The 26,332-nt window shown below is 36.1% G+C and overlaps 1 protein-coding gene across 1 annotated transcript in view; it reads right to left on the reverse strand.

Annotated features, from left to right (window-relative positions):
* PRKN (parkin RBR E3 ubiquitin protein ligase) overlaps nt 1–26,332 on the reverse strand; it is a 568,831-nt gene that overhangs the window by 456,712 nt on the left and 85,787 nt on the right. Inside the window, exon 3 of the mRNA XM_030499430.1 lies at nt 14,995–15,235. Coding sequence (XP_030355290.1) covers nt 14,995–15,124 — 130 coding nt within the window. The 5' untranslated portion in view covers nt 15,125–15,235. The remainder of the gene's footprint in view (nt 1–14,994; nt 15,236–26,332) is intronic.

Genomic DNA, 26,332 nt, shown 5'->3' on the forward strand with positions numbered 1-26,332 from the left:
TCTACAATGTCATAAGAGGCACAGAGAAAGTGACCAGGAGTAGGACAGCAGCCTGGAAGATATCATTCCAAGACTGATTTATACGAGCTACTGGCAGAAGCTATGGACTGCAAATAGGATACGACGCTAAATGAATCTTTGATCTGAGCTGGTGTAGCCACTGCCATTTTTCATGTGAGAAAGCAATGGAAGTAATCTGATACTACATTTCATTGTGCTGCTGTGTCCCCTCAGAAAGACTGTAGTGTGGATCTGCAGTTACAGATGCAGTGGTCCAACCTATTTTGACCTACAGGCTGCAATGGGAAACACACAGGACAGTCCTGCTTCTGTGCAACCCAGACCATGCCCCCTGTTGGATGCATTCCTGCTCATGAAACAACCCTGACTCATGAGCCTTTACTAAATTACTTTCAAGATTTTATTTTAAAGGATATATATTTATGCTCTTGGTTTTCTCCACAAGAACCCACAAATACTGAAGATATTTAGCTCCATTGTAGCAGATGACAACAGGCTTTTGTACAATTCTTACAAATTTAAACTAGATTATAAATCTTCATGTATTTTCTTTGAACCTCCTTGCCTGTTTTTGAATTTCAAGCTGTCATCTTCAGCTTTAAAAACTGATTGTGTTCTGCCCTGCACTTTAATTTTCTGAAGAAAATTTCTCCAACAGTAATACTCTCTAAAGTATTGTCTTCATTGATCACAAGGTGATTGTAACTTGTAAATCAATGTTGTTTAAAAAGTGCTCTTTATTTCCAGTTCTTTTGCTAATGCTTTCAATGTTTTTATTAGTTCTGATCCCTTGTGCATTGAAAAGAGTAAGATCTTTCCAGCTTTTTTTAATATTTTTGCTTATTTTACATTTAGAAAGAAATACTATTATTTTAATTTATTTTTTGTTATACTCAAAGACATTTTCAAAGAGATTCTACCTGGTGTAAAGCAACATATACCAAATTACCTGGTAGTAATGGACAATTCTGATGGTTGAGCATACAGAACAATAGTAATTTTGCAGCAGCTTAGTGCTCCTCATGCACCTTTCCAGGTTCAAAAGCATTGTAATTGTAAAAGCAAAATGTAATATGCTTTAGCAACAGCTAGAAAAGATGGGAATTAAAACTTATTATACATTTATACGAATTGATGATTCCACTGCCCTATGTCTACTCTCAGAGGAAATGAGAAAAACTTTGGAATGACTGTTACCTCTGGGAAGACTTGAAAAGCCATGTCTCATCCAGAATTGCACATCAGACCCCACACAGGTAAGAAAATATTAATGGTGCTCTGCCTAGGAGTCAGCTCGTATAGACTGTTTGTAGATCAACTCCATGACAGTTACACACCAATATTCACTAGCTATGTAGATTCCTTTTCATATCTGCAATGAATTAATGCAACTGAATATTCTGTTTTGACTCATTTTCGGCAATTTTTAAATGAAAACAATGAAACAGTAGGGAAATGGGAGCAGCAGGAGAAAGGGAACAGAAAGACACACAACTAAACCTTAGTGAGGAAACACTGCATAGGTAAAAAATGGCAATGAAAAGCTTTTTTAAACTATTATATTAACTGAACAAAATTAAAATATTAAAGTCATACACGTGAAGAGATGCTGCCAGGAAAAACAGGGCAGAAAATTTTATAGATGGTTATGGATCAATGAAACAACTGGAAACAGTAGTAGTAGCAGTACAATAAACACAGGAAGTTGCTACTGAAAACAGCTCCTTTCATAACATAGCAGAAGAATCAGGCAGCAGTACTGTCATTTGCTGATTTAGAACAAGATGACAGAGTAACAGGCATACTATCAAAGAAGTATTTTGCATAAGCAGAGAGGCTGAGTGTTGGAGATGAGAGCTAGAGACTCGATCAAAGAAGTATAAAAACAGTAGAGGAAATTAACAATGAAGATATGACTTACGTTTTAACTCTGAAAAAAAGGCACACAAGAAAGGAAGAATGATGAGGGAAAGGAATATTCTCCCTGACAGGACATATGAGGCTGAATAGCTGCATTATATCAAAGATGAGCAACGAAAGATAAGGGCTGGACCAGAGAACAGAAATATTGGCAATTTTCAATAAGGATGCCACAATAGAGTGATTAAAAAATGTAAAAAAGTGTTTGTCATTTCATAAGGTCTGTTGCATACTAGATGACAGTAGTCTGAGGATGTGACCAGAGACATCATGATAAATAGTATTACACATTTACCGGCCTTTGATGAGCACTTTGAGCAGGAAATGCTTTCATCTTAATCATTTATCTCATTCCTAAGTGTATATACATTTAGCAAGAATAATGGTACACCTTATTTACAGCAAAATGGTGAAAAGCTAAGTATGTCACTCTATATAGGGACTATATGGACAGCTGCACTGCCAAGGAGCTCCAAGTTTGAATGGTATCATCTTACTTTCACAAAATAGAAATAAAAATTTTAGCACAAGGGGAAATAAGGTAAGGTAAGCTTATACCTTGGCGTCAAGCCATAGAACATTCCAGCATAATTGAAGAACTTCATTTGGGAAGCCCCAGCGAAAGTTCACATTAGCAGTAATATACTTCAACGCAAATATTGTAATAAAGACAATGGAAATTATCTTCAACACAAGTTACTTCTCACAAACACCCTTCCACTTTAAAAAATCAGCATCTGTAAAGTGCTTTTGCTAGCTGTAAAAATTGTAGTGACAGATACTTGAGAGATCTCTGAGATGTGAAAATCTCAAAATAATCCAAACTCCCAATTTCTTCATTTAGGACAAATTTGAATTTTCCCTATTCTCCTGTAGTCCTCTGGTGTCCAGGTAATGAAATCTCTTTCTCTGACTGAATGGCTTATAAATATACCACAAATACTACAGAACTACAGGGTTGATTACCTCCTGCACAGATACATAATAGATCAGGAATCTGGGCCAAGTACAGGAGATGTAGATATAGAAAACTTTTCATAGTTTCATAGAGTATTTGGATCATTTATTGAATAACACATGAGAATCAACTAGAAATCAATGGTTACTGATGAAGGAAGTGGGGAGGCATCTAGATGAAATCTTGTCTCTTTAGAGGTTTCGGAAATGTCTTCTCACTTACAGTATGACTTGGGAATTCAGCACTAGAAAGGAGACCCCCCAGCACATACATTTGTGAAACTGTCAAAAGGATTGTATGAAAAAGAAAAAAAAAAAAAGGCTTTCTTAAGTTCATGTGAGATGGGAGAAAGGGGACAGGCTTCTGGACAGATTAAGAGGTATGAAGTACTTCTCAAGTTGAAGGTACAAAATAGTCTTTAAGCATTTCTGTTTAACTTCAACAAAACTGTCCTCCAAAATTAATTGGCTTAATTGATTGGTGAGGCACTACAAGAACAACTGAGAGTTAAGCTGGCAGCCACTGGTTCAGAGTTGGGCATAAGGTAGCAACCAGCTGCTAAAGCTCTGTTCTGTACGTAGTGCAGCAAGGAGTGGAGTCTCAACAGTTTATGCAATACAAATACTAACGTGGGGCAGAGGGTGATTTCCTAAACCGACAGGTTGAAGGACGATAGTAGGACTCAGTTTAAATTAACTGCTATGCACTTTAATCTCTAAAAGGCAATGAACATTCAATACTAATATCACATTTAAAGATACTGTATATATAGTATCAAAAATATCAAATAACTGATGAATCAGAGAACATATTTATAAATGAAACATCTGGTATATCAATAATATCTCTTACTGAGAAGTCCCACAGGACTTACATATTACTGCTTTGATCATGGGTTTGCATTAAGGGAGAAAAAGGAAATCAAAGAGCTATAGTGACAAATATCTAGTTACAGTCTTAGAAACTTCACCTGGAGTTATTTTTAGTAACATTAGCTTAATTCCTTCTGATAGATAAGCCATTGCATTCCTTCTGGAAAATAAAGTGTGATTTTGTTTATGAAGTTGATCAAGCCAATGGGTTTTCTGGACTGAGAACCCCCAAAGGGCCTCCTCAGAGTGCAGTGTGGAATGGTTATGCGATGAAGCTCAAAGCTTTCATAGGTGGAATCATGTATCTTGGCAAAACAAGATACATGCAGCTTAGTAGATGGTAGGTATCATCACCTCACCACAGGGAATTTTTACATGTCTTGAGGCAACTGTGAGAGTTGCAAGGGTAGGATTAGTCTATATCACTGTTTCAAAGACTGAATATTATTTCCATTATCAAATAACAGATGTAGATGCTTAGCAGGCTGTACATGTAAACATGCCAGTGACGATTACTATGATTCCATTTTCTGTCATTTAACTTTAATGCAATGAATTTTGCTGCTTCTCAGCTAATCTGCGCATGGGCAATTCTGTTAGTTAATGCAAGGCTAGCAGAGCTTTGAGATTCCAGGTCTTAGGGCTCAATTCATCTGGCCATATCTGCAGTTCAGACTATATTTAAAACACTACTGATGTTTGATTCAGCTAATTCAAAAATAATCTCTGGAGGCTGAGAAAAGTTGCAATTGATAAAAACTCAGTTGCCAAGTGGTATAGCTTTAAACCAGAAACGAATTTATTATTGCCACCTACAGGTTTTTTCCAGTAATATGTACTGAATATTTATTGTGTGACAAAGCTAAGGAGAAAACTGTGGTGAACAAAAGGAGGGATTGGGTTGCCAGGTACTTTGGTTGCTCAAGTGAACTTTCGATCATTGTTGCAGCTTTGCTACATCTTCACATCAAATATGCAATAAAATAATGTCAGCCAGCAGTGGAACCCAGGACCCCAGTGTTTATCATTAAATCCTTGACAAGTTGTGCAGTGTCGCATGAAACCGAATGGTACAAGGTAAACAGGCTCAACTAGGAGCATGATATCCTGCTATTCCTCCTCCCCTCCATCTCAAGTCTCCATTCCCATATATTTCTTTGTCCCTGTCTTTTGACAGGTAAGTACCAAGACCCACAGAACTGACTGTTGCACCCGTAGGCATCACGGAAGCTCGGAAAGAGACTGTTGGTGCTCAGCAGACATGCTGGCTTTCAGAGTCCTCTGGGACACTTTGCTTCAAGATGCAGCTGTCACCTTTGATTTTTCAATCTTTGTTTTGCTGGATGAGAGGGTAGTTAAAATATATGAACATATATATATTCAAGGAAAAAAAATACTTTTTATATATGTACGTTACAAGATGGGCTTGCATTTTAAGCGGAAAGTAAGTTACAGATATCCTACTCCAGAAATGCAGAAATCGTTGCAGGTAGATAAGACTGACAAAAATAAACCTGACACATTCATCTGCAACTACCAATTACAGCAGCAGTTGGATATAACTACCAAATCAAAAATGCGACACGTTCTCAAGGTCAAAGACCTCAGATGGAATACCAACATAGATGCCAACAGTACAGATAAGATACAGTTTCAAGTTTACTGGTGAATAAAAAGATTCCTGTTTGTTTGGTTTCTTTTTTTTTTTTAACTAGCATGCAAGAATGCTAGTTTTGAATCTTAAGGTTAGCCATTAAATAGGGACTTCCACACCCAGGATGCCTCACTAAGGAAACTATGATTCTGCCATAGCAGTTGTACAAAAAACAGTGCCACAGTATGTGGCTCAGAAATATTCCAGACAGTTTCACTTGCAGGCCACTGTACCATTCTGTATCATAAATGAAAAGCAGATCAAGAAAGAGATTTCTTCATTCATTTTCCTTTCAGTTTGATCACAAATGCTGTAATCCTACCTAACTTCAGCTTTCTGCCCAGTGCCAACAGATCCATAGAATATCAACATTCCAGAACCTTGTAGCAAATATTTAATAATTAGAAAGGACAACGGTTGTTTGCACAGCATGGATCTTCATTTTGTTCCCACTGGACAAAACGCTGGGCATAACGTAGGTAGTGCTGTCTCATGAAGAACATGTAAGGATGAGTGATGTTTAAGCACAAGGTTCAGTGTACCTCAGAGCAGGGGAAATAAACCCTACACTGAAAGATTTTTTAAATCCTCCTAACGCGGATATAGAATCTTGGTTCCTATGTTATTCTTTAAAAGAAAAAATGAAACAAAAGGACAAAAAACGTGAGGCACAAAAGATGAGCAAAACAACTGCAACCCTTACTGGCAGTCTCTGAAGAGAAACCTGAATGGATATAAAGGCCACTACCTTGGCATCTCTAACAACAGTTACTGATGTAGCAGTGAAAATGTGAAACCTTCACCGAAACAAAGCTGATGGTAAAATACTAAAGACTTTTGGCATAGCAATGCAAGAGTGTGCACTCACTTCAATTCTGGTTTTCTGTGAATATGAATTAGATCTTTTGAATTAACTCTTCATTTTCCTATCACAACCATTCTTTTCTTAAAAAAAAAAAAAAAAAAAAAAAAAAAAAAAAACAACCCACCAGAAAATTCGTCTTCCCCTGCCAAATGCAACAAACTTTTTTTTTTTTTTTCCATAGAAGTTAAAAGTTTGGTCCCACTGAAGCTACTTGTCTTTATAAAGAGAGAGCAGGACATGTTTTGTATGGCTATTTTTTATCTTCTAGTATGAGCTGAATTTATTAAACTATCTGTTCCATGTAATTACTTTCTGTAGATCAAGCTTTTCTAATAGATCTGTTCTCCCAATGTCCTTGCTGTGTGCACAGAACTCCCAATGACATTAATGAATCTCAAGCACGTGATTTGAGAGAATATGTCTCATGTCATTTCAAGTGCTAACAGCCCATAACAGAGACCATATAGTGCAAGCACTAAGCTGCATAGTAGCAACAACTACTGGTTTTTTGATGAACGTTAAACAAAGCATTCTTCTTATTTGTGCATCATAATTGGACTCTTGCTGTCAAAAAAGAATCACCCTGTACCTCTACTGTCGTGCTTTTACACCTAAGAGATCTTTCCTAAGTGGTACTTTCCCATTTTTCCCAGTGACATTAGTAGTTAATTCATACCAACAATTATATTGGAAAACATAGCATGTATTGTCTTGTTTAATCAACGCAGAACATTATCCACCTGCAAATGCCACCTTCAGCTGGTGGCATAAAGATGCAAGCAATGCATTTGCAGAAGAAAATCTATCCATGCTGTCACCAATAAACAATCCAAATATATTCCAAGGACACAACAGTGTTGCCACCCCAGCCCTTGACACAGGAGAGTTAGCAAATGTTCCTGACTTCAATTAACATGAAAGGGGCTTTAAAAACAATAAAGTAATTAGAAATGTTCATGAGAGATAATTATGTCATGTAAAGATAAGCATTCCCAGAAGTGTTTTCGGATCTATTAGAAAAGAACATTTTTCCTCTTAAATGAATTTCACACACATGCAAGGTGTGGGGAAATGGCACCCTTCTCATCAGTGTTAAAAGCATATGATACGAATGAGGTCTTCAGCATGGCACTGACTGCGATAAATTATCAAGTGTGTGTTCTGTTTTCTGAAATGGGCTCAATTTATCATTTTATTGTTGTTCCATTATGCTAATGTCCTATAAAATCACTTTTTGCTGTCACTAGAAGGTGAAGAGGGGATATCAATTTTTATATACAGAACTTGGAAGTATTGCAGCAGTGAGTTGTCAAGGGTTAATAACCCTAACAGAAGATACAATATACATAAGAGCAAACTTCCAAGGACTTAGTAATGACAAATTTTCATAGCCCTACTGGAAGCAGAATAACCAGTATATTTTTCTTATCTTAACTATTAAAAAAATAAAAATTGACAGAATTAGCAATAGTTAATTGCTGGGCTAAAAACTCTCCCCTGATTTCCAATTAACCCTTGAATTGACACTGGAGATTGTTTAGGAAGTGCTATTTCAATGAAGATCAGATTAGAGAATGCCATTATCATTCTTTTCAACCTACCCAGATAGCAGACAGGAAGGATAATCAGATAGAGGTGATTACTTGCAAAAATGAATACTCCTTCTCTAAATATAACATTATATAATAAGAGTGTTTACTTTCTTTTGCATTACTGGATACAAAACAGGTAACTACTAAAGGAGGAAGAGAACTAGATTTAGATAGACAATTGGTTTGATCTTGTATAATAGCTTTTTTGTGACTGAGAAGTGACTTGTACTCAGAAAACCTCTTTTTTTGGTGTGCATCGAAAAATAGAGTATTGTTTCAGAAACACTGTCATACTAGGAATAACTTCTAATGGGTAGCATTGTTGACATGCCTTCCCTTACCTTGAAACATACTCATACAGCACAATCCATGAAGCTACAGCAACTAATTCAGAAGGATAATTTAACATATACTGATATGAACCGGCTGCCAAGAGAAGTGGTTGAGTCACCATCCCTGGAGGTATTTAAAATACATGTAGATGTGGCACCTAGGGTTAGTGGTGGACTGGCAGTGCTAGGTTAACCGTTGGACACAATGATTCCCTTTTGGGATGGGGGCAGGTAGTATAAAAATATCAAACAAGAAAAAGGAAAATGGAGAAGGAGGAGGACAAGTATGGTTCTGTACCAGTTTCTCTTGTCAAAGAGCTCTCAGGCCTGATCAATACGATTTCTGTCACTACAGTGCATCAGTGCAACTGACATGGCATCAGCTCTGTTGTATTGCACACTCACAGCAAATTTAGGATAAAAGGTGCAACAGTTCTGTCTAACAGTTTTGTGTATGTAATCAATGCATAGTGATAATGATTAACAACGTGCAGGAGCTAACCATTAGTACAGAAAGTTGTTACTGCAGGAGTTTTGTGAAGTTTTGTTTTAAAGTTTAAAATAGAATTGTACATACAGTACATTTACACAGCAAGTAAAGAAGACAAATGCAGCCATGCTTCCTAGAAAGTATTTGCCAAAACCAGGACTAGTACGTTATTGCTGAGTTGTTACTTTATTCTGCTTTTCTAACAAGCTAAGTTAGTACCTTCCCTTTTCTGGATGCAGATTGATGCTCAAATTGATATTGCATTTCATATTTAAAAGGTTGTAAAATAATGCATTATAAAAAATCTGAATCAGATGTAGACTAAATCACAGTGTGCTACATAATGCATTTTCATTTAAATTAAAAGTGGTTTAATCCTAATAGAAAAGTAAACTGTTGGTGCACCAAATCTTAAAATACCATAGAAACCTAGCTTGACATTTGAATGTGTCTTCTCAAAAAATACACTGGTTGCATATTAAGAAATTTATCACTTTTCCTTGTACAGCAATATGAATCTTAGTCAGATAAATGTCTGTCAAAAAAAACTACCATAAGAACCATGCAACCACCATTAAATCATTTACTAATATTTCAAGACATTTAAGAAAGGTCAGTGTAAGTACTCTGATCATTTGGGTTTAGAACAGAATTTTGATAACTCTGGGAAAATGTCCTAATTACTAAATGCAAATTGCAAAGAATACTGATTTCCCTTCCTCAGACTAGTGATTTGCAATATTGTGAACCTAAAGTGCATTTAATTGATTAATTTACAGAATAGAATCATAGAATATCTCAAGTTGGAACGGATCATTGAAGTCAACTCCCAATCTGGTCAACATTTGGTCAATCCAAGATGAAGATACTACAGCTAAATAGGAACAAAAGTGTAGCTGTCTCTCAAACTCATCAGCAACTTACTTGTAGCATCACTGATTGCTTCTTCAGGAAAGAAATATTTTCAGGGGAGGGGAACTGGTTCTAAGGGACATTTTCCCTTAATATTATCAGAGATGTTTGGAGAAATAAAAAATGACCCAAATTCCAAAAAAGCTTTGAAATCCCTGGAGAGTGTGCAGTGCTCCCTCATGCACTTCTGCCATAGGGGAACTAATCCACAAATTATTTGTACAGATGCCAAGGGAAACAAAGCTTTTTACTGATTCATTTCCTATGTAAAAAATGCAGCCAAACGATAGGAGAGAAATTTTAAGAATCCTTTCTAAGGGAATAATAAATTCTTAGATATTGCGTTTTGTGACATAGCAAAGCAAAATCAGGTGATGGGAAAAGTAAGTTTATTGTTGTCTTAGTTATGTCTGGTGCAGTTGCTGAACACTTACAGACCTTCATGTCTCAGTATCAACAGAGATGTTCTTGCAGTGCTGCAGGCCACTTTTGATTGATCAGTGTTCACATTTTGATGGCAGTCTCAAAAAGGGGATAAAAAAAAACTGCAGTTCTACTCAGCTTGGTACTGGGTAGGGGTACTGAGCCTGATACCACATAAAAAAGGAGGTAGAAATGCACACACCATTGCCCGATCTGTAATTAATTTGACATTATAAGTTTTATAAAACTGTGAAATGATTTTAAAATACTTCAGGCGCTTAGACTACTCATTTACTTCAAACACACCTGACACAAAAATTCTCATCATTTTAGGCTTTTCCATTAAAAGAATCAAAATGTAATATCAATTATAGAGCACAGGAATTTTAACACACTGTCAACAGAATACTTTTCAAAAAGTGTTCATAGAGTGTCAGCAATATCCCCAGTTAAATTGATTTGTTGGATTTTTTTTAATTCATTAGAGCTTCTCTTGGAAGTATGAACAGTTCTGAGTACCCAAACTCTAAATTGTGGCTTTTCCTTCTAAAAGATTTTGGCCTGTGTCTTTCATATATCAGACTCTTACACAGACTGGGAACCAGCTTATCACTTTATGCTTGTAAGCACTAATAATACTGAAGTTTTGGTAATGACAATTTTACCTGCCCTAATTCATAGTTGTGCTATTTCTAAGGACAGGAGGTTTTAACATATATTATGTTTCAGTAAAGCTTTTCCTAACTAGGTGGAAAAGAATCCCTCTTTTTGCTAGAATTTACAGCTTGTCACATGTAAGTCAATACATACCAGTACCTTACTTCCTCTTCTATGAGTAACAAGACAGAGGCAACTTGTTCAAAAGCATTTTTAAAAGGCTAGCTAAAGAACACCAGGATATTCTGGGGAACTGACCAGACAAGCACTTTTTAAAAGTTGTAAAGAAAAAGACCTAAATAATGATGACCACACCTAATCAATTCAGACAAAATAATAAAGCATTTGATAATGGATTAAACTGGGAATTAAATAGGTTAAAAATTCAACATTAATATCAGCTTACAGAAAACAAATGCTGTCAAACTACTGTCAAATTATTTTTATTTTTTTTTAATTACAAATTTGCTTGACATTGGTATTTGATAAATACATTTAGAGCGGGAAGCAATGTGATTCTGTAGCCTGATCTCCTGCCTAGCATAGTCCATATTACTTCCAAGTCATAGTCCAACCTTTTTTGATGGACATGTGTTTCAGAAAAATGTCCTATATTTACTTTTAAATAGCTAAATACAGATAATTCTTATAAGCCAGGATAACTTGCATCAGTGGTTGATTTCCTGGCAAATTAAAATCTCTGTGTGTTATATTTATATTTGCTGGCTTTCAGTTTCTAGATAATGAAAGCTTAAATCCCGGAACAGTTTGTAAGATCTCCGCTCCCATAAATGTCACAAGATTACAAGAACATATATAAGCCAATCATGACCTGCACTCTTGTACAATTGTGTGACTCTTCTCCTGCACCTTCTACCATTTTTTTTATCAACTTTCTTGAAATTTAGACATTAAAATGGTGCATTATATTCCAGATTTTGCTATGCAAGTGTCAAAAGCAGAGGAAAAACATGCTCTCCACTCCACTCTACCTTCTGTTTATACTTCCAAAGATCATATCAGCTTTCTTGGACCTGGCGTCATGATGCATTCTCATATTCTGCTGATGAGCTGTATGAACCCTTATGTTTTTAGATTCACTGTTTCTCAGGCCGAAATTCTTTCACCTTATGCATGTATTTACTGATATGTAACCACTATGGAACATAGTTTATTTACTTACATCTTGTTTATCAAAGCACTTTGTCCCAGATATCGGACAGACTGTTAATAAGGTGGGGGTGAAGTAGGATGAAAGTCTTGTGATGATATTTTTTCACATATGCATTAGAAATCGTGCAAGGTGTTACTAGGAGACAGAAAAAAGCATTTCTATTACCTTTGCCTGCAAAGAGGGGAAACCTAGAAATCTTTGATGAAGGGATTATTTGGATCTATTTTCTTATATTTTTCAGCCCATTAAAGACTTTCAAGCTGCTGAATTTCTCATGGACAAAGACACATTGTACATTAAAAACACAATGTAAGTAAGACAGTTCTTCAGACCAGTCAAGAGCTGCTTTCATTACTCATCACTAAAGCGAGGGTGAGTTGGGAGGAGGATGTCCTGTTGTGCTCTTCTGCAAGAGCAGATAATACCCCTTAGAGGAGACATGACGCCAGGCTACAAGGAATTTTGTCTGATCAAATGCAGCAGTTTATACTACTTGAGTATGTTACTTAAATGACAGCAGTATAATATAACAAGAGCTGTCTCTCTCCTGGATTGTCTGGTAAAATTCTACAGTTTGACCTCTAAGCATTCAAGTCAATACTTCAAACATACTACTTTTGCAGTCAAAAGCTTCAAAAGCTTCTGGGAGAACCTTTTGTGATGCAGAAGTTACCACAAACATTATTCCTCAGAATTCAAAGGTGGGCAAATAAAACAAAAGCAGGGCAGGTACACAGGGGCAGCATCCTCTGGTAACAAACAGAAACAACTTGGGCTTCAGAAATAGATCAAGCATTCACTGCTACAGTTATGGAATAGCTGTGTAACATGTTAGACTAAACAATAATCAATTAATAAATACTCTGACTCTAAATTGTAAGTTTAAATTTGTCCTCTACTCATTGTGTGCAATCTCTCACACACAGAAAAAAAGATTATATTTGCTTAAACTGTATAGGTTTCTACTGCACACTCATCACCCCAACTTTCTACCTTCTAAGACAATAGCTTGATAAGTATAATTTCAAGCAGCAGTGGTGGCATATGCAACCTTCAGCCACTCATTTCCACTACTATTCAGCTGTGCAAAAGAAAATCCACACTACACAGTAAAGTTTACTGGAATACTGATCTCTGGATTTATCTTTTTTTTTTTTCTTTTTTCTTTTTTTCTTGATGGACTATTTTTAATCCAGACTACTCCTTAACTCAGTGAACTCTGACTAGAAACTAACCCGCCCCAAAGCCTAATAACAAAACCACCAAAATCCTCCATATTGAACAAAAATGGTGGGACTGAACAGACACAAGTACAAGTTTTCATAGTGAGAGTCAAAAAGAGCCAAGGAAAAGATAAAAGGCCTTTAAAAAGCACTTGTTACTAATATTGTTCCAGGTGGAACTGTCAGTCATTAGATTGGCTCTTCTTTTTTTTTTTTGCTATGATAAAAAAATCTGTTCAACTTAATCAAGGATAACACTTATCCACATACATTCTCAATACATTTTTTTCCTCAGCTGTCACTCTGCTATGAAAATATTTGCCGCAAGAGAAGACACTTAGCAATTTCTACTTGGTTTCACAGAGTTTGTAGTCTGTGGAAAAACGTATCACATGGCAAATTTTAAAAGGCCTTACACATGTATAAACTATTCTGTAAAGTCAAGTGCAACTATTAGAGCCCTGTACGTATCACAGAATCATAGAATGGTTTGGATGGAACTTTAAAGATCGTGTAGTTCCAATCCCCTTGCCATGGGCAGGGACACCTTCCAACAGAGCAGGTTGCTCAAAGCCCGTCCAACCTGGCCATACAGTAGAGAAAAGATAAATAAGGAGTAGCATTAAAAATGTCAAACCACTGTCTTGCTTATAACAGTAAGCTCGGCCTGAAACCATCTCCAGTTTAACATCTCTAGATTTAAATTAGCATATGCCCCCCTTACCTCATTATTCATTCAGATTGGGAGATGTGGATCATTAAGCTGGGTACTAATTTGTTCCTAAACTGTACTCATTCATCACTAGCTGGCAGTAAGAGGTTGATCAAGTCAGTTATGGAATACTTCTGTGACCCTCCCACAAATTGTATATTTTCTGCATGAGTTACTTTAACAGTTTTAGTAGCCATTTTGTTAAGCATGATGATTTCCGTGGTCAGGTTAGTCACAAGAGTTATCTCTGTCTTATTAACAAATTGTCTTCTGTAGTCTGGACCTATATGTTTGTATTAACTTCTGTATTGTGTATAAAGGGTGTTTGTGTACAGTTCTTCCTAAAAAGACGTATCTGATATACTGTTACAATAAATCACAACAGAATCTGGTATTGCACAGAATGAGATCTCTTTACTGGGGAGAAACACAGTTGTCAGTAAGGGTTAGCTTGACTGTGTGAGTAGGGAGTTATTCTGAGAAGATTCATGTAATAGTTAAAAAATTCTTATATTTCCTTCTGACTTGAGCTTCTCTCTCATGAACAATTTTAAATATTACAGCACAACCCATTTGCAGTAACTTAACTTGTGCCTCAGATGATTTTTCATGATGAAAAGAAGATAATTCTCAGCAATAATTTGGTGGATGAAGAACTACTAAAATCCGTAGTATGAATCATCATAATTTGTGCCATCTATGTTTTTATAAATAATAAATCTATTGTATAGAAATACTTTTTACAAAATGTATGGGTATGAAAACACCACAACAGACTGAGAATTAAGCACATTTGCAATGCATTAGCTGCGAACATTCTAGTTAAGGAAACTTCTGTAATGGAAATTTTACAGAGACTACTTTTTGCCTTCCCACAGACCTCTGGGGTTTTTGCCAGCTTATAAAAATATTAGCATTATACACATTAGAGACAGGAACAATTAAAAAAATCACTCTGTTTATCCACAAAGCAAAATTATTTTGCTAGAAGACAAACCAGGTGCTTATCACCTCTTAATAAAACTGTATTTTTTGTTTAATACCTAAAACAAACCATATGCTGGTTTGGTTGTTTAGTTGTTTGGTTTTGGTTTTTTTTTTTTCCTGTGGTATAGAACTGTCCACTATACAAAAGAAACAAAAAAATATTCAGGTCTGTGTATTGAAATGTACCAAATCAGAAATTTACCTGATTTTTCAGAGGGAAGAGAAATGCTGGGTTTTGTAGTATCCAAAATAACAGCCAATCCTGCAGAGAGTGATGGGAGGACGCTGGTACTGAGGTCTATGCGAGTTAGACTTTCAGTTTCTCTTTCCATGGGTTTTAGGATACGTCCAGCAGAGTTATCTCCTGTCTCATCCTTATTTGGACTGTTCTTCTGTGGACTCTGAACAATATGAACGATACTCTGCTGGGCCAGGTCACAGTTCTGCAACACAAAAGCAAAATCTCAATAAATAATTAATTGTGACATAAGGGACAAAATCTCTCTATTTCCAATTTGTTATTTGTTAAATGGTCTCCGAGCCATTTTGTGTAGAATTTCAGTGTGCAGTAATGGAGTTTAAAGCAAAGTGACAAGTGTAAATTGCTGGAATTGGGATTACTTGCATTGGCAAAAGGGTCACTACACTTACAAATTCTCAGCATTTAACAAGAAAATGGTGGACCAAAGCCAACAGCTCTAAGTCTAGTTTATTGGCACAAAGTGAAAACTCCAGAGGGAGCACTACTAAACCAAGTGCTAAGAATATTCAACACTTAACAGGCATTTACACAGATAACGCTGATACACACTTTTCATTGTAGCAATTTAGGGTCGAATTTGACAATCACAGAGAGTTCATGACCAAGCTACTCCAATGCATCTTTGTAAACAGAAACAGGGAAGATGATGTTACCGATGAAGACTGATACTTATTTCCTGCCCCTAAGGTAATTTTCAATCTAAATCTGGCTTTAGATGTAGACTCACTATGATGAGTTTCCCATTCTTTCCAAAGATGATATTTAACTATTGACTTCAGAATTAGAGAGAGCTTGTGGAAGATCTCATAACTGCTATAATCTTTGATGGTAAAACAGAAGGTTTCCTACCCACTTCAGCCCAAGAGGTCTCACATATACGTAAGTAACTTCTTTTCTCAATTAGCATCAGTAGCATTAGACAGTCTTACCAGACCTTGTGCCTAAGAAAACAGCAGGTTGAACAAGTATCATATGAAAGGTTTATCCATTATAAATTGAGACAGAATTCACATTTTGTTCAGCATTTTCCTAATACAGAATATGAAACCAAAATGTTGCCTCAGAACTAGAAAGTACGGAGACTTTAGATGGCTTATAATTAATGAAGGGCTTTCAAGACTTTCATTATTAATCCTTCCACAGCACCTTGCAACAAAAACTGTTCTTTTGGGAATGATACTTTCTGGAGATCCACACCTAGTTCTCCAGTGTCATGAATGAACCACATACAAACATCAACCTACAGACAAAAAAGTTGTTTGAATTTGCTTCGAGAAAGCTCTTCACAGCATCACTAGGTTGGACAAATCTGCCCTGAAATGTCAAGGAAGACTGCTAATTATATTTGAAAGGAACAGAAAGAGAATTCAGAAACATTTGTATCAGTATCTATGCAACGTTTAAAACTTTCAGTTTGTATTTGCAATTTCAAATGCACTTTTAATTGAAAAAGATTCATTTACAGATATTTTAGTGCTGTTTATACCCTTGTTATTATCCGTTTCTTCTCTTCTAACACTTCTCCTCTGGTCTCTTTTTTTTAGCGGTTTCATTCCATTCTCTTACTAATGCTTCCCCCTCCACCCTTTCTTTCTTACGTATTGCAGTTTTAAAAAACAAAAATATGATTTGGCTTTGGTTTTTAAATGGAATTTTTAATAATACAAGTTTTTTTTCTTAGTGAAGCAGTAATCAGGCAGCAGAGATTTGTCAGTGCAAGGACACTGCACTCAATATTCAGACAAAGCAGTTATTAGATTTCAACTTCAAAACATTATGTTTATATTAAAGGTCTCTTTTTTTTTTTTTTTTTACATCTTGTTGCCCATAATATTTTAACAAGATCCATTTAAATAGCTTAATAATTTCATTCATTAACACAAAATCCAAAACATGGCTGTGACTCTAAAACTTCCCCAACTAAGAATACTGCATACTATTAAGAATGTAATAATCTAAAAGATATTAATAATGAAATTAATAACTTAGGTAAATGAGGAACTCAAAAGTGATTTGCTCAGTACAGCTAGAATTACAGAGGAAAATAGGTATATATGTAACAACTCGCAACCTTGGAAACCCCTAATCAACTGTCCATCAAGCTATGTTTTAATGAGCACCACTTCTGGCAGTTTTGCTTGCTTAAGCAGTCCCTGTTCTGCCCTTCATTTTTTCTCCCATCTACTATGCTTCTCACTTTGTTTCCTTTTAACCTTTCCATCAGTTCCTTGATTCAGTTCACAGCCTGATGCTGTGCTACAGCCACATTGAGGGGATGGTGAGGAAGAGAGAATAAGAGGGATGGCAAGGGCTGCTTCAATCAAACAAAATGCCCTCACAAAACCACAACCTTTTTCAACCACTCTTGCTTGATCTTGACTGCTGTCCACAGTTAGATGCCTGGTTTAAATTGATCGATTCTTAAAAAGTACAGGTTCCTTTCCAATTCTTTTTGCAGGCTGGAGGGTATGTGGTTAGCTTAGGAACAAAGGAAGGGCTGACAAAACAGAGCCCCATCTTATCTACTATTCTCTCTACAATCATGTCAAGAACCACATACTTCAAAAAAAGACATAAAATTTGCGCTTTGGGCAATTATACATCTAGATGACAATAGAAATAGCATATTCCTGGATTTCACTTAATAAAAGTTTTATTTTAAAAGAGCAGATGAACGTGTTTTATCTCTGCTTTCTTGTATCTCTTTATCGAAACCATGAACAAACTTCAGAACATTAAACATCACTACTGGTGATGATAATGTAGGTTATAGACACAGAAAAGCTTAATTAGAAGATCCCAGAATAACTTTTCAAAGATAGCAGCTTGGAAAAACAAACAATGTCCTTTGATTTGTACACTGCTTCTATTTGATATGGAATTAGGGTGATTAATGTTTTATAGCAGACTATACTTCGTAGATGGTAGATGGGCTAGGTCTGCAGCTTTTTTCTATGAGAAAAAAAAGGTAGAATTCAAGCTATTTCTGTAAATGCTTAGGTTTTGCCTTAGGTTACTACTGTAACACAAATCTAAATACAACTGTTTATGTCAGTGTCACTTTTTTCCTTCATGTATTTGTTTTATGCCTCAGGAAACATTTCTTCTGAGAATATCTATTATTAATGATTCTAGAGATATTTTCCTGTCTTAGCTGTTGATCCAAATTAATGCCTGTGATCCATATTCCAAAGTGAAATACTGCAAGTGTACATATTGTAGATTATTAAATATGTCCTTGCACTAGACCAAAGGGAGCTGAGGAGATCCAGAATTGATGAAACCCAGTATTAAGGACTGGGTCTTTACAAAGAGTGAGTTTTGGCCAACTTGGAACACTGCATTCATGGCAGATGAAATTTAAACTTTTTTTATTCCAAGCTTTTCCTTTCATATTTTTTTTCTGAATTCTCAGGTTGAATTTCGCAAGGCTGAGTCAGCACATCCTGAACGAATAACACAATATCCCCGGCAGTGTTCAAGGCCAGGTTGGACAGAGCCTTGGGTGACATGGTCTAGGGTGGGGCATTCCTGCCCATGGCAGGGGGGTTGGAACTAGATGATCTTGAGGTCTTTGCCAACCCTAACTATTCTATGATTCTGTGAATATTCTTACTGCCAGCTGTAGGCTAACTAGCAGGTCATTTAGGGAGACTGAGCTAAATTGTGAAGAGGGAAAAGATGACTCTGTTTCAGCAACTGAAATCCTCTTGTTCTGACAGATTTCTGCTTGATATCTTCTTGACAACATATTTTGATATGTCAATACTGAGTGTTCTCCATCTAACAAAAATATAGACCACTCGAGAAGTCTGATATTTTCTCATATGCAATATATTTTCTGATGTGCAATGTACTTTATTTTGAAATGTTTTATTTAAAGAAACACTACAGCAGAGAATAGTTTGAATTTGAGGATATGGATTTGAATGTAAAAAAGCTAATTTCTTGTCGTGTTTTGTCTTGAAAGGGAATTTGCAATATTTTCATTCCGTGTTAACTACCAGCTGGGATTTTTTAGATGTTTGAGTTTTTTTACCGCCTATCATCTCAAAAGCAATTTTTCATATTCCACTACCTGAGATCCAGTTCTAACTGTTCCTATTATCTGGAGAACCACATCTTTGCCCATGAATGCCTGGGACCTATAGAGTGGAAACAATAACAGTTTGCCTAATTGCTGCCTATTTAGATTAAACAGATAATAGACTGCCTGATGACACTCAGGAAGAGATTCACACAAGGTAAATGCTCCACAAAAGGTATTTTAAACTTCTAGGAATGATCAACAAGAATGAAAATGTTGGCTTTCCAGTTAGGCTGTTTCTTAACTGTGCTGTATTTCAATATCAGATGGGAAAATAAGTGGAACGCTTTTGTCTCATTAATCTGCAGAATTAATGAAATAAATAATAAAAAAACTCTCCAGAATACCTATAGCACAATACACCTCCTCAAACCAATTGGACCCATGTAAAAGCGCAGATGACACACCCACTATCCATAGAAAAAGGCTTTTCCAAAGAAAAACTTTTTTTTTTTTTCAAAAGAAACATTAAAGGTGACCTTCTAAAGAGAAAAAAAAAAAAAAAGAAGAAGAAAGAAAATAAGCAGCATAAGTAGTTCCCAGAAGAAACACCAAACCTCACTTTACTATTGCTGTAACCCTCTTACAAACCAAGGACAGAGACCAAGTCTCAAAAGCAGCAGACACAGAAAGGAAATCAATTGGAAGAACAACACTATTTTCATTCCTGGATCACAGACTAATGACTCAAAAAAGCAAGCAGAAGAAAGCAGCAACAGAAAAATATCTTTTATTATATAGGGAGCAAAAGCTGAAACATTAATGAACTTGAAAGTAGAGATTACCTAAAATAAAAAATACAGACATGGTATTAACATTCTGTTAAGCCATGATGGTCTAAGAAATGGGAAGCAATATTTGCAAGAAGACTTCATATATTTTATTTAACCAGCTGATACAGAAAGAAAACCCAAATAAGCTTTTGAGCCTAGAGACTCTCCCACAGGTCATGGCAAAGGTAAATCTGAAGGGAGATTATCCACTGTTAAAACAATGAAGCAAATCAGCACCCTGATCTGATATTGCTATCCAGTTGCGTGAATTTTGTCTGCTGAGTGGCAATGAACTAAATACTGCTCCACATGGGTAAAGGAAAAAATAGCAGTACACCACTGGGCCTAAATTACACAGACCACTTAGCAGTTAAATTCCAGGAATCAGAAACTATTTGCTATTTTATAATGCTGTAGAATACATCTATATTTGACTTCAGTTCACCTTTTCAACATTTTCAGAGTTATACATTACAGTACTTGTTTAGTATTCACAATATTCTGGGTGCTAAGCAACGTCTACAAATAGAAGGAAAAATAGATGTATTATTGAAAATACCAGATAGTCAAATAAATGTGATGAAAAGGCAGAAACCCCTTCACTTAGCAGAATATTTTACCCTGATTTTTATAATCTCTTCCTATTCAGTACTTGCAATAGTTTAAATATTGACTGTGCCAAAGAAATAGAATAAAAGGAAAGATACAAAAAATGTGCTATGAAAAAGGATTCATTGATTTCTAAATGTAAGCCCTAGTATCATTTTAAGGACTACTATTAGAGTTCCAAAGACAGACTACTGCAGCAAAGGAAGGAAGGAGTGCATGGGAGTTTTCAGTTCAGCACGTAACAGTGAAGCTGAAAGTAACCAGATGCAAGTAAGTGACACAGAATCACTAAAATTTTAACACAATCAGCAGCAAACGCCAGTGGACGGGAGGCAGGTCTTTAGAGTATTAAGATGTTGGAATATAATAGTCTTGTTTTAAGGGGATATTGAATATATCTTCAAAACAACTTTAAAATAAGGATACGACATTCTTAAGGTGATATGATAGTTAAAACTTCTGCAATGACAGTTAGTAAAGGTGGACACAGTAAACAGCAATATAAATTTATTGTTTCACAGATAAGCCACATTCATGCCAGCTTCATTGCATTATGAGGGGGTTTTTAATCTCCCCCTCCTCCTTCTCACCCCCTTTAAATTTTTATCTGTGTTTCTACATCTTTTTTGTTTAATCCTGTTAGCAAGTCCAGGGCTAACAGAAGAGTGCCAGGTCTCAAAGTATTTATTCAGGTAAGAGTAACTTTTGAACAAATCAGGAGCAAAGTCTGAGAGTTTTGTTACTTACAGACTCTTTGGGAGGAGATGAAGCTTATATAAAGTGTGGCACTTAGATGGGAGCCACTGGAGAGATATTTGACCTGTCGGTTTCCTTACCACCTTCAGCCATTGGAGGTGGCAAGATCTTATGCTGCCTCACTGGGCATTATAAAGATCATAGTTTTTAATTGAAGATAATCAGAAAACTTCACAGTGAAAGTTTCTTTCAAACACAGGTATACTTGTCTGGATCATCTCTTCATGAGACTCCTCCAGCTCTCAGTCTAGTTTTCAGTTGCAAGTCCACTTTTGTGCAGCTTTGCACCCCAAATACCAATATAAGAAATTTATGACAGGATTTTCATGATACCAGTGCCTGTAATGATCCCAGAAAACCACCAGCCCATAGCACACCCATTCCCTCAAGACATTCCCCAGTCATTGCCCTCCTGGGTAACAGGGATGAAAGGCAAGTTATTAAAAATCAGTAACTCCACTGCAACTCTGTTTGAGTGGCAGGGTATTTCTGCCAATGATTCCTGGGCTAAGGGATCTAAGATTGGGAGAAGTGCACAGAATGTTAAATTGCCCTCATACAGGACATGGAAACACAATGATTGTTCATTGCTACTAATTCATGTTTCCTGCTACACAAAGAAAATACACTAGGAACTGCCAAGATCCCCAGATTTTCTCAGATCCATGATATCTATAAAAAGGACAAGAATTTGTAATTACAACATATCTGCTGAATTTTTCTAAAGGTTAGAAACTTCAGAGCCTTACAGGTATGAAATGAACACAATATATTTTTTCAAGTCTCTTCTATCTGGAAAATTAAGAAGTCATTTATTAAAACAAAATTATTTTAGGAGGAATCCCTTCAAGTTTCTTCAAATAATAACATGAATAATAATAAAGGTATTAACTGCAGCTACAGTTTCAATAATGCACATAGAAAAAGTACCTGTTTCATTAAATTAGTGACTGTGTGGTGTATAATGACAAGCTGACTACAGGAGAGAATAAGCAAAAGATTTCTAAGTGGGTTTCATGGAATGATTAGTTCAGGTTAGCTAACAGGTGCCTCCTAACTCTGCATCATACCTCGGTTCAGAATGCAGGATAGTGCATTCTAACGTGAATCTTACGTGATTCATAAGATGGCAAATTGTGTTTGCCAATTGATAATTCAGGATTAGAGCAAACAGCAAGCATAGGAGTAATATTGGTATACACCACTATATATTTTCTCTTCCTGTGAGACTGAAATTTCTGAAGACCTCTGTAAAGACTGTCCCATATGCAAGAGCCAGGCGAGAGGGAGAAAATCCATCTACACTTTGTAAGGAAAGATAAAGGTCCTCAGACATTTACTTAAAACCACAAATCTTAACACTGCTTTGAATTTCCATGTGGAACATGATATACTCACTACGAGAACTGCTTGCTACTTAGCTTCTGTTGGGTACTTTTTTATGTAATGCCATACAAAAAGGTTAATCCATACACATTCAAATCAAGATTCCAACTTTTTTTCATCTAAGAGAACAACGGAAGTTGGACAAGAGGAAATAAGTAGGTACTGTGTGATTTACTATAGCTGCTCCAGCTAATGTTCCTCTGTGCAGCAGGATGCCTTGACTAGCCTTTACAAAAATAAAATCCTCTGATTTACAGCATAACAGAATAGGTCATATATTACAAAGGTTCTGCTCTGAATGATACTCTTTAAAGAGAAGTACCAGAATTACAATTTTATACTGACTAGTCCCTTAAGAGTTAATAATTTGCTGGAAACGGAAACGTATTCAACCAATAGTATTTAAACTTTCTCACACTAAATTTAAACTAAGTCAGAATTCCCCCTCTTCCTTCACTTACAAATCATATTATGCTTCATTTCCATCTTTTTCGTATTATAAGACACAAAACTTTAATGTTAATTTCTACCTCAGTGGAGGGAATGCAGACATAATTCTTATTTAGGAACTTTGCAGGGTTATTATTTTTTGTACGCAATCTAAGACCTTAGCAATGCTATATACATATTTCCAAGTGGCATTACTAATGCCACAACATTATCAATATGATAACTTTTCCTGGATGTAGGCCTTCTAGCACAAATTCCCAAAAGATGAATTTATCTTTAAACTAAATAAAAATGTTTTATTGGCAGCATATGAGACAGTTTGCAACATTAAAATAGCTGCTTAGCTTATTGGTATTCCCTTTAAAACTCCGCATAATGACCTGTAAAACTGCAGCCAAACTTTTATACTATGTTTATAAAGCTATTAGTATCTCAACAGTGACATTAAGAGCATATCATGCTGATATAAAATGGAAGAGAAATAGTAAAACACTAAATTCACATGCAACTTTTCTCCTCAGTGAATGAACAGTTTTTTCCTTCTTGTAATTTCATGTACTGTGCACTAAGAACAACCTATAAAATTGCAATTTATTATGTTTGTTTCAAAAATAAAAGATCAATGAAAAGTTTATAATACCGAATTATTAAAAATGAATACAGGTATGCTTGACTGTTTGCTTGCCTTCTAAATGCAGTTGAGTGCACCTCATCATTATTCCATCTTCTGCACTGAAACCCCTGATAGAACTTACACTCTCTAAACATGTTATCTTCAGCTGTAAAGATAAAATAAGAAAACTTATTATTTACCAGGTATGAATTATATTTTCCACTTCTCTGATTTCTTCTCCAGCCACACCAAAAAAAAAGCACAAGTAACAATTGTATGCTGTAAAGTGCTTGAATTAAGCATATTTTGGACACATTTTATCTGGCTTAAAATGTGAGAAAAGGTACTAAGCTCTGAACAGGTCTCAAAAGCCAGCACTGTTACCAGTCTGCAGTGTGGCCTCATGTAGACTACGTGTTGTTTGATTAACATGAGATTTAATTTTTAATTCCCTTTAAATTCTTTAACTTTTCTCACCCAGGTAGACACTGCCAGTCTGGACACAGTTCTCTATCTTTATTTAACACGTACATTAAGCGTTAGCGAGCATGTGAGGAATAGGCATGTGAGGAAGCAGCCTCAAAGTGACACCTAATAGATGTCAGGACATAAATGAGATATAAATTGTTTTTTAAAAAGTGGGGACTCACTATGCAGAACTCTGAAAATATCCTGAACACTTCAGTGGTCCCTCATGCTGATGGGGGGACTACAGTTGCAGCTGTAGGGTTGCAGAAAGGAATTTGGGAAATTCCCTTCTCTTAAAAGAGTTCTGAAAGAATTCCTATGCATAGTTAATACTACATTGTGGAAAGTAAATTTCCATACGAATTTATTGCCTAGTGCATCAAAAGTTTAACAGCTATAAATATTTGTTTCAATTACTTCAACTAGCCATTCACAAATGTCTTTTTCATGCTTTATAACCAGTACCTGATATATTTTCCCACCAAAGAGCACTTCAGTCTTCTACTTATCCCAGGGCATGCATCTATATATCAGTTTGGGCAGCTGCTGTGAGAGCAGCCGTAAATAAAGACTACTGGGCACCCTGTGTGGGCTTACTTGGTAACTTGTTAACGCACTAGCATAAAGATGGACAAGAAACACATCCAAGGATACACCACACACAGTACCTGTACTGCTAACCCAGACAGCTCATGACTCCTTTTTTGTGAATGCTCTTTATCCGCCAGTAGCAAACAGGGCAGAACTGGTTTGGAGCCATGCAGACATGTCCACTGTCACGGCACTATGTGCACTTACAATCTCTCGCCTGGCCAACAAGCCACATACTGGGTTTTAGGACAAACTATCCTCTGACATGACCAGCAGTCCCTTGACCACGTCTGCACTTTGACCACAGGCAGGCAACTGATCACAAGACAGCAGAGGTTTGCCAGCATGTGCTTCCCTCTACACAAAATTATGCATTCATCCTCCTCCTCCATGCCACCAAGAGTTAAATTATGTGGAAGATTTAAGCTAATGTGTTAGTTCCTAAGGAGACTGAGCAAGGCACACGAACATAGCTCAATGGTCATTTGTGAACCTGGACATTCAACTGTCTGCGGTCACCTATGCATATACATAATAATACAACTCTGCAAAACAAACATGTAAAAATCACTGCAAAATTAAGACTATTGGTAAGGCAAATAACATGCATTAGTTAAGTGTAACCATCTTAATTGTATTTGATTTTCTTTTCTGTATTAATTATCAACAGTTTACGTTTATGTTGATAGCTTTTGTATACAAAATTGTTGCTATTTATCGGCTTTAAAGATACAGCCACAAGGCACTCATAAAAATTGTGAAATTTTACTCTATAAAGCTTTATGTATAAAACAACTTTCAAAAAATCCTGAAAAACCTTACAGATTCTACTACAGGGGGTCAGTGTTCTCAAAGATGAGACTACTATAACTGTCAGCCTGTGCTGCCATTTTCTAACAGCAATGACCAGCGACAATTCCCTCAATGTACCTGAGCAGAAAAAAACAAAACAAAACAAAAATGTAAGAAGAAATTGATAAAAGGCATATTTTCCAAATTATGTTCTAAAACCCAAAAAAGCATCAATTCCATGTTTGTATTAATCACAATACATCAGTACTTCAGGAGCTGTGGCACAACAGAGACCTTGTGGGATAAGAAATCCTCTGTCAGCATCCACCCCCCAGGACGTCTGCAGAACAAAAATGCATGTACAATGGATTCATCTTAGTTTGGCTTAGTACAAACACTGATGCACCACTTACGCAGGCAGTGTTGATACACTCACAAAGACAAAATGATGCAATTTGCTATTAAAAGCTGTCTCCTCATGATTAAAAAAAAAAAAAACCAAACAAAAAACCAAGAAACAAACACAACCCCAAAAAACCAAACTAATTTCAATCTGTGCTCCACAAGTCCACAAGTTGCACAAATCAGTAAGTAATAGAGATGAAAACATAGTTATACATATTTAAGCTACAGTTGAAGGTTTCTGTAAATGAACATATGCAAATGCTTGAAACCCAGGGGCAGCTCCTTCTTGCACTCAGAACATTTACATAGCTTTCCAAGCTAATATTTAACCTCGTATTCAGCAAAACA

This window comes from Strigops habroptila, chromosome 10 (genome assembly GCF_004027225.2).
Source record: "Strigops habroptila isolate Jane chromosome 10, bStrHab1.2.pri, whole genome shotgun sequence".
NCBI classification, from domain to species: domain Eukaryota; kingdom Metazoa; phylum Chordata; class Aves; order Psittaciformes; family Psittacidae; genus Strigops; species Strigops habroptila.